Source organism: Monoraphidium neglectum (assembly GCF_000611645.1).
Source record: "Monoraphidium neglectum strain SAG 48.87 unplaced genomic scaffold scaffold02510, whole genome shotgun sequence".
NCBI classification, from domain to species: domain Eukaryota; kingdom Viridiplantae; phylum Chlorophyta; class Chlorophyceae; order Sphaeropleales; family Selenastraceae; genus Monoraphidium; species Monoraphidium neglectum.
Genome location: NW_014011118.1, coordinates 1 through 8,996, shown reverse-complemented (window position 1 = coordinate 8,996; position 8,996 = coordinate 1). Strand labels below are relative to the sequence as shown.

General features: G+C 69.9%; 2 protein-coding genes across 2 annotated transcripts; one reads left to right on the top strand and one right to left on the bottom strand.

Moving 5' to 3' along the window:
* Positions 1-530: 530 nt before the first annotated feature.
* MNEG_10909 (ribosomal RNA large subunit methyltransferase N) lies at positions 531-3,703 on the bottom strand (the record flags this gene model as incomplete). The annotated part of the gene is made up of 7 exons (XM_014040620.1): positions 531-800; positions 1,198-1,275; positions 1,466-1,774; positions 2,552-2,668; positions 2,787-2,986; positions 3,245-3,553; positions 3,676-3,703. The coding sequence occupies 7 exons, from the start codon at positions 3,701-3,703 to the stop codon at positions 531-533; spliced, it is 1,311 nt and encodes a 436-aa protein (XP_013896074.1).
* Positions 3,704-5,077: 1,374 nt separating this feature from the next.
* MNEG_10908 (hypothetical protein) lies at positions 5,078-8,930 on the top strand (the record flags this gene model as incomplete). Its single annotated transcript, XM_014040619.1, has 6 exons — positions 5,078-5,152; positions 5,304-5,390; positions 5,644-5,861; positions 6,166-6,275; positions 6,436-6,630; positions 6,781-8,930. Coding segments are annotated over 6 exons (2,835 nt in total), but the record flags the coding sequence as incomplete, so codon positions are not given.
* Positions 8,931-8,996: the final 66 nt, after the last annotated feature.

Genomic DNA, 8,996 nt, shown 5'->3' with positions numbered 1-8,996 from the left:
GGGTGGGGGTGCGGGAGGAGGGGGGGAAGGGCTTGCGGACCGCGCGAGACTGGCCACGCTGCATGCAGTAAATGGCACAGGTGTGCCAGAGTCTAGTCCCTTCGCAAGCATGGCGACCGAGCCCCGCGCAGCCGCCTCGTGGCCAATACCCCTGAGTGCCAGTCAAAACCCAATCGGGCCCCGAAGAACGCCCAGCGCCTCACCATGCAGTAGATGGGTTCAGTCATCTCCAGAAGCCGCCGCGCGTCATCGTCGGTGTCGTTGACATCCTTTTGCAGTAAAGAGAGGGGGGGGTGCGGTACAGGCCAGGGGGTTGTGTGGAGAGGATGATGAAGACCACGCCGCCACGGCTCATGGCATCGGGGCAGTTTCAGGGTCGAGGCCGTTGCACAACGAGAAGGGCAGGGGGCGCCCGCGGCCGGAAAGAAAACCGCCTAGAGGTGCCGAAAGGTGATGGCCCCACGCCCTCGCGCCCCAATCCAAAAGCCTCGCGCCGGACGCGCCGCAAAGCCCGCGCTGGACGCGCGGCGTCAGCCCCCCCCCCTGACGCGGCCTGCGGCCCATCGGCTCACCGCGAGCATCACGTACTCGATGCACACAAAGTGGTCGCTCTTCCCCGGCGTCGTCGCCAGCGAGCGCGGGAACATCTCCGCGAGGGCCCCCATCAGCTCGGCCAGGTCGTGCTTGCGGTTGACCGGCGCGATCCAGGAGCGCACCTCGTCGGTGGTCGCGTGGAGGGAGACGGCCACCTTGGCCTTGCCGCTCGCGTGGAGCTCCCGCAGCTGGGGTACCAGGCCGACCTTTTGGGGGGAGGGGTCAAGGGCGGGGGTTGTGGGGGCATAGGTTTCGAGGGCGGGGTTTTTGAGGAACGGGGAATTTGAAGGCGAGGGTTTCGAGGGCGGGGTGTCAAGGGAAGGGGTTTCAAGGGCAGGGGCATTCAGGGCTGGGGATTTCAGGTCGGCGGCGCGCGGGGGCGGGAGGCACGATGCATGTGCCACCTGTGCGCGCTGATGTGGCATGGCCCATGCATGTGCACAGGATGATGTGAACGATGAAGGGGGGCCGAGCGCGCCACGGGGGCCGCGGGGCGCAGGGAGGAGGGGAAGTGGAGGGCGGCGGGCGTGGAGCTCGCGCATGCTCTCATGGGCAGGCCGCGTGGGGTCGAGGGCATAGGGGCGCGTGGGGGAGGGAACGCACCGTCGACACGATAACCTTGCTCTTGGATAGCGCCAGGCCGGCCGGCGAGCAGAGGATGTCCAGCGCGGGCATCACCGCCTGTGCAGGGTGAGACAAGTGGATGGGGCTGGTAGGGAGGTGGGTGATACGCCGTCCAGCGAGCCTCGTCCCGACACGTAAGCACGCTTGAAGGCAGGAGGCAACACCTCGCTCAAATTGTCACACTGCTGTTTGTGGCGTCCAGGCGGGACATTACATTGGCTGTGTGAAGCAGCTTGTTGCCACTCACGGGCAGGTTTGCCAGGGGCTCCCCCATTCCCATGAAGACGATGTTGCTGATTCGCGCCGGGGCCGCCGCCCACGACCCCCTGACGCCCTTCCGCCGCCTGCCGCCACCGTCGGCGTCGTCAGGAACGCCGTCGCCACCGCTCGCGCTGGCGAGGCCGCCGCTGCCCACGCGCTCCCCCAGCCGCCGCCGCTCGTCCTCGCGCCCCTCCTCCTCAAGCTGCTGCTGCTGTTGCTGCTGCCGCTGCTGCTGCTTCTGTTGCTGCTGCTGCTGAGCCAGCCAGCGGCGCGCCTCGACGACCTGCTCCACGACCTGCGCCGCGCTGAGGTTTCCAAGAAGACCCATCCTCCCCGTGAAACAGAACTTTTTTTTGGGGGGGAGGAGGGGCAGCACGCATGTATGTAGTGTGGAAAGGAGGGCGCGCGGGCGTGTGACGCCAGGCGGCGTGTAGCTTGCAACACTGGACGTGCGCGCACGCGATGACGTGTTTGTGAGGGGCGCGTGCACATATGATGTGTGTGTGTGTGTGTGTGTGTGTGTGCGTGTGTGTGTGTGTGTGCGTGTGTGCGCACGCGCGCATGTGTGTATTCGTCTATGCGCGGGTCCTTCTCTTGGGGTGCACTCCTTCTCATGAGCCCGGACACGGACCCGCTATTGCGTCTTGTCTGCACGTGAGTCAAACCTTAAGCGGGAAGCGTGCGAGCATGCGGATTTGCGGGGTGATGGCGATGCCAGCAGGGCTCAACCACTGTGCGCCTGGGGGGAGCGCAGCGCACCTGGCAATTCATGGCGCAGCCAACCTGCCAGGGATGGAGGATGCGGTGTGGTGCGCAGCAGCGCCGGCACGGCGCCGCGTCAGCCGGGGGCCACAGAATGATCGCTGCATCTAGCAAGCAGGTGCTGCAAATCGGCGTCTGCTCGCGCCAGTGCGAACTGCGTCTTGTGCGGAGCCAAGCGCGCGGGATTTGGCCTGCATGTGGTCCCCCAAATGCGGCGCCTGCCCCGCGTTGGCTGCATGCCACCTCTGCCAAGGCACCCAGCATATGGCTCCCCGTTCCCCTTTGCCCAGTGCCCCGAAAGAGCCCCCACCTGTGTTGAGAGGCAGGCCGTATACCGCGGCTGGGTGCCGTCCCGATTAGTCATGGGGATGAGCACCGTCTCTACGTTGCCCGACGCAGCGCCATCGCCGCCGTGCAGCGTGAACACCTGCAGATTTCACAGGCCGAGTGGGTGGGCAGCGCTCGGCTTCTGGACGGGTGCGGCGGCGCGCGCGAGCGCCACGCGGGCCCGGCCGGTTGCAGCAGACGAGCGCGCGCTCGCGCACCAGCTTGTGGGTCCCGTCGGGCGCTGTCTGCACGCTCTGCAGCGTCAGCCCGCCGTGCAGGGTCGCGGCCGCCGCGGCCTTGGCTTGGAATGCCTTGCTTAGGGCGTCGGGCCCGCCCGCGCCGTCCGCCCAGCTGCGGGCCCAGTGCTTCTCGACATACATCAGCCGCCACAGCTGCTGTGCCCGCTTTGGGGCCTCGCCTGCGCACGGCGGGGGTTGCGGTATTCGCGGCAGACGGCTGATTGTTAAAGCTGCCACGGCGCGTGGGAGCTGCAGAGGCGGCGCGGCTGCCGGCCCACGGCCCCACGCACGCGTTTGTGCTGCCCAGCTGCGCAACCTTGCAGGCTGCACTCAGGAGCCGTGCGGCCGGCTGCCGTTGGCCCGTTGAGGCCACCGCCACACGGCAGTGCACATGTGCTGCCCGTGTAGAAGGACTATGCCATCGCCACGCCACGCACCTATGCTTTCACACCACTCAGTGAGCTCGTCATAAGTAAGGTTTTTCAAGCGCAGCAGCCCGGACTCATCATACAACCCCGGCCGCCCCGCGAACGTCAGCGGCGGCGCCGGCACAGTCGGCATGATCGCGGCCTGCTGCGTGGCGGCCGCAGCGGGGCCGGCAGCTGCGAAGGCGGCCGCCGGCACAAGCGCCGGCGCGCCGCGGCGCGCGGCCGACGATGCCGCGCCGGCGGTCGAGGCGTGCCTGGCGAGCCGCTGGTGGGCCTGAGCGTGTGGCAATTGTTGCAGCGCTTCAAGTATGCTGTTGCCTGAGAACACACATGGGCGTCTGCAGCAGGAATGCAAGGTCCACCTGGACCTGTACTCGTGTGCACAGCAGTGCACAACCTGCAAGTGCCGCCGCCAAGTGTGCTGGTAATGATGGCCTCACCATGCATCGCCGGCCGGTCATCAGCCATGGTAACGTATTCTTATAAAGCGCCAGCGTCATCCTGCGGCCAGGGTGCGTGCTTCGTTCTGCTTGATGCCCGCACGGCTGGCGTCAGGCCGGTGTAGTCAGCTATGATAAGAACGTGTTGCAGTGATATGCAAGTTTGGTGGTATAAACGACGATTCCAGGAAGAACCCGGACGGCGCCGAGATGGTGGACGGCTCACACCCAGTGGCGCCCGACTCTTTGAGTGCTGCTGCGACCTGCGGCATTGGCGTGTGTGGGCCAGCATGAGCAAGCGTTAACGCTGTATCGCGCTGGTCTTAGGTAGACAAGGCGGAGCATGTGTCGTCTCGTCTGTGTTGTGTACGCCGTGGCTGGCCCAATGTCAAGGTCAACGTGTTGGCAGTGCCACTGTCAACTTGCATGAAAGCAGGGCCTTATTCAGGTGGCAGAGCCTGATTGAGGGGCCCTACAGGACCTCTTCCACTGAAAGGGCAACCAACAGCAGCGCCCTTGCTCAACGCACTGCACACGTCAGACGCGGTCCCCAGTGCTGTGTGAAGGTGCGCGCAGCGCCAGACCGGGCCGAGGGGGTGGCATCCTTGGTTCAGGACGCCCGATGAGGGGGCTTACGAGGGTGCTCGTTAATTCGCAGGTTAGCTGCGGCTCATGGGTTGATCGATCCAGCAGCAAACACCTGGGCGTGTCTGCTGTTGGCAGGAGAGAGCCCACTGCCGGTCATTGGGGCAGCTGCCTGGGTCATCGAGGGTCAACAGACAGTGAATCAGCATGTGACGACATGGCAGCACCTGGAGCGTTAGGGAACACATCATGGATGGTTAACGTGTACGGTAGCGGCTGGCATCCAATCCCGTCCTCGCATTGCATGACTGCACTGTGTGCACGCTGCTTGATCGCCGCTTGCCAGTTCACTCCAACTACCCGGCTTGTCAAGCTGACCCGGCAGCAAGGTGCCGCATAGTGCTTCGAATGTAACAGTGGAGACCTATTTTGTCTACATCCGCTTCTTTAGGTGGAGGAAGCGCCCGCGCTAGAACAACATGATTGACTAGGAGTGGCGCCATCGTGAGGGCCCCTTCTGGGCCCGAAAGTAGGGCAGGACGCAGCCTTATGGCACCCAGTGGCCATCATCCTGCGTTGGAGGTGCGGGCGAACACAGGCGGGCCCTCCAGCCGGCCTCCCGCCTTTGATCAATTTCCCAGCATGGGCCAGAGCGCTTCCCACGTAGAAAGTACCATGAAGTTGCGATCAAGGGTCGTATAGCCACGCAGTGTGGTGCTGGAGCTGGGGCAGCGTGCCCTTGTGTGCGCAGCGGCAGCAAGGAGACAACCGTGGCCGCATGTGGGCCGAACCGCCACGCCGCTGGTGTACGCAGGCCATGGGGTCGCTGGTGCAGATGATTGGGATGGAGGGCAAGCTGGGACAGGTGGTCGGCTCCGCGCAGCTGCCTACGGTGAGGCGGGGCCCTCAGTGGGTTGACGGTGCCCTGAATGCCCAACCTTCGTGCGGTTGTACTGCCGCCTGCTCCGAGCTGCAGAGCTGCCCCGGCGCAAGCAACTGCACGTGTGCCCCCCTGTAACGTGCTCCCCGCCGCCGCCCCGCAGTCCTCGGAGCTGAAGCACGGCTGCGTGGACTCGCCGGGGGTGTACGGCAGGGGGTGGGCCCGGGCCTTTGCTGACGCTAAGGCGCAGGTGCGCAAGCGGCGGCGGGAGCAGCAGCGTTTGACTGTGGCCGGCGTAGCCGTAAAACACGACTAGGCGTCCCTGCTGGCGTCCGGCAGAGCCCTGCGCTCGCTCATCGGCGAAGCGTCCCTCTGCGGCGCCCGGCGCTGCCTGCAGGCGCGGCCAGCACCGCAGGCTTGTGCATGCGTCCAAAGCGTAGCGCCGCACTGCTCCTGGCCCGCAATCGCGACCTCCTCTGCCGCGCTGCCCGTGCGCCCCGCAGCTCGACAGGGACCTTGCGCCGTTTGCAGCTGACGTGCACTCGGAGGTGCAGCGCATCGAGGCGCGCCGCGACCAGCTGGGCGACGGCCCCGCGGGCGCGCCTGTCTCCGCGCCGCACCTCTCCAGCGACGGCGGCTTGATCGCGGCCAGCGGGGCCGCCGGCGGCAGCGGGCAGGGCGCGCTGGGGCTGGTGGCGCGGGAGGCAGACTGCGCCGCGATGTGAGTGGGCAGCCCGTCAGCCATGCCTTTGCGCCTGATTGTGTTGCATGCGGGCAGCTGAGGGGTAGCTGAGGCGCGGCTGGGCACGCCTCATCCCCGGTGCTGTCGACAATTTGGTGTGGCAGGACCCAAGTGGTCGGTGATTGCAGCCGCCAAACACAGTTGCACATGTGTGCACGCACACACGCACGCCACGCATGCCCGTGCGCTCACGCGCTCGTGCACTCGTGCACTCGTGCACTCGTTGCACACCCTTGCACGCGCCCGAAAACCGCTGTGCTCCCCCCCCTCCCCTCGGCTCCAGGCTTCTGTCTGTTGTGACGGCGTGCCTGAGCGCCGACGCGGCGGAGTTCCAGCGCAGCGTGGCCGGCATCGTCAACCGCCTCGACGAGCAGCGGCGCAGCTGCCCAGCAGGTACGGGGCCACCCGCGCTCCTCTCAGGCCGTTGGATGGCGTGACGCAGCGGCGTGCGTCCGCCCGCGTGGATGGCCCCTCAATGACCCGCACGCGCCGGGTGTTGAGGTGTGCGCGCACGCAGGGCTGAGATAAGCGTCGCCGCCGTCCCGCCGCGCAGGGCCGCTCAAGGCGCTGTTCAGCCGGGTGCTGTTCATGATGGCGCGCTGCAACCGCCTTCTGGTCACGGAGCCGCAGCCGGACGACGGCGGCGGCGGCCGCGGCGGCGGCGCGCGCGCTGATGCGCTCGCGGCGGCGAGGCGGGGGAGCAAGCCCGGCGCGCGCGTGCGGCGCAACAGCGCGCTCGCGTCTCCATGTGAGTCGGCGCGTGGGGGCGTCTGGGGCTGCGCACTGGGCGTGATGATGGGCACCAGGAGCTGCTGCGAATCGGTGCTGCGCGCTCCGTGCACAGTCCACCTCCCCCGCCCCACTGCGTCAACCCCCCACCTTCCATCCTGCCGCGCAGCGCCAAAGGTCAGCCGCGAGCGCGAGGTGGCAGATGCTGCTGCCGACGCCTCTCAAATCCTCGACCTGCGGAGCCACACCATGCCGCCGCACCTGGCCGCGGCGGTATCCTCCGCACTCCGCCGCGACTCCGCCCCGAACTGGGCCCCCGGGCCGCCCCCGCGGCGCTCGCCGCCGCAGGCCGGCGCGGCGCGCGGCGCGAGGGCGTGGGGGCACGAGCAGCGGGGGGCGGGGGCCGCGGCGGCCGCTGCAGAGGAGGGGTCGGCGGCGCCGAGTTTGGCCCTCCATCCCGGTCTGAAGGCGGCGTCGGTCTCCTGGCCTCCGCAGCAGCAGCAGCAGCAGCAGCAGCAGCAGCGTCCGCCACTCCGGCGGAGCCTGGACGCCCTCGTGGGGCCGACTTGGCGGCGGCGAGACTCGCCGCTTCGGGGGGCAGGCACCGCAGCGCCGCCGACGCCCGCCCGCCTGTCCTGCGGCGAGGAAAGGCAGCAGCGCGGCAGCGGCGCGGGGGACGCGGCGGGGATGCAGCGGGCGGCGGCGGAGGGGCCGCGGCGCCCTGAGCAGCAGCGGGGGCGGCGCGAGCGCGAGCTTGGTTCTGAGCAGCGGCAGGCAGCAGCAGGCGCGCCGCCTGCAGGCCCGTGGCCGCAGCCGGAGCCGGGACCGCGTGGGGCGACGCGGGGCAGGCAGCAGCCAGAGGAGCAGCCCGCGGGGCGGGCGCAGGAGGAGCGCTCAGAGCAGGCTCGGCCGCGCGGCCTGGCCAAGCTGCTGCGCGGCCGCGGGCGCAGCGGGGAGGCGAAGGGGCGGCTGGCGCCCGGGCAGCTGGGCAGCCGCGACGGGCTGGCCGCTGGTGTGGGTGAGCAGCAGCAGGGGCCCGAGCGGCCGCGTCCGCCCGCGACGGCGGGGCAGGCACAGCAAGAGCAGCTTGTGCGGCATCCAAGCATCCAGCTGCCCCGCCAGCCGCCCCAGGAGCAGCAGCAGCAGCAGCAGCAGCAGCAGCAGGGGCAGCAGGAAGCTGCTCCGAGAGGCAGCCCCGTCCCTGGCTCTCCCTCTTTTCTGCAGCGGGTGAAGCGAGCGTTCCAGGCCTGGGGGGGCCAGCCCTCCGTGCCGCGGCTGCCGCTCGCGCGCTCAGCGGACGCCGCCCGCAGCGACGCAGCGGCGCCTGCGGCAGGGGATCGCGTCAAGTTGATCGGTTGGCTGCGCCGCCACGGGGATGGCAAGCAGGCTCCTAAAAGCCTCCAAGCCACGCACTCGGCGCCGCCCCACGCGCCGCCCGCCGCGGGCGGCGCCGCTCAGCTGCAGGCGCGCCCCGAGCACCCGCACCCGAGGGACAGGCAGCAGCAGGCTGCATGGCCGCGGCACGCGCGCGGCGGGGCGCCGCAGGCGCCCTACGGGCCGCCAGAGGGGGAGCCTGATGCTCCCAGCAAGCAGGCGACCCCGCCACCGTCCCCAGGGGAGCGCGCGACTACCAGCCCAGCAGCGTCGCTTGAGGCGGAGGCTGCGGGGCCGCTGCTTTGCAGGGGCCCGCCGGCATGGCCGCATGGCCACCACCGCGGCGCCGGCGCCGCCCGTGGCGCGCGGCGCTTCTCGGCGCCGATTGTGCTGCAGTCGACGGGGTCCATGCTCATCAACAGCGGCTGCGTCAGCCCCTGCGGGGCGCCCTGGCGCGACGCACACGGCCCGCTCAGCCCTGGGGGCGCGGGGGCGGCGGCGGTGGCCGCGCGGCAGTGGGCTGCGGCGGCGCGGCTGGGGCTCGTGGCGGGGCAGGGCGGGGGGCTGTATTCGCCGGCGGCGGCCGCGGGGCTGGTGGGCGGTGCCGACATGCAGGGCATGCTCTCTGCGGCCCCCTGGTTTGCGCCGGCAGCAGCGGCGCCCCAGGACCACCTGCCGCGCGGCGCCCGCCATGGCGCCGGCCGGCCCGCATTGCTTCCGGCGTGGCTCGCGCGCTCGCCCCCGGAGCACTCTGCGCCGAGCGGCGCCGGCGCCGGCGCCGGCGCCGGCGGGCGCTGGGGCCTCTGGGGCGGCGCGGCGCGGCGGCGCGCGCGGCTGGTCGACCGCTTCCACCTCGCGCGGCGCTGCGCGTCGGACACAGCGCGGCGGGACTACACGCTGAGGGCGGCGGCGCGGCAGGCGGCCGCGGCGGCCGCAGCCGCAGTGGTCCACGCGGCCGCGGCGGAGCTATGGGCGAGCCGACCCCCGCAGCAGCCGCAGATTGCCGAGGGC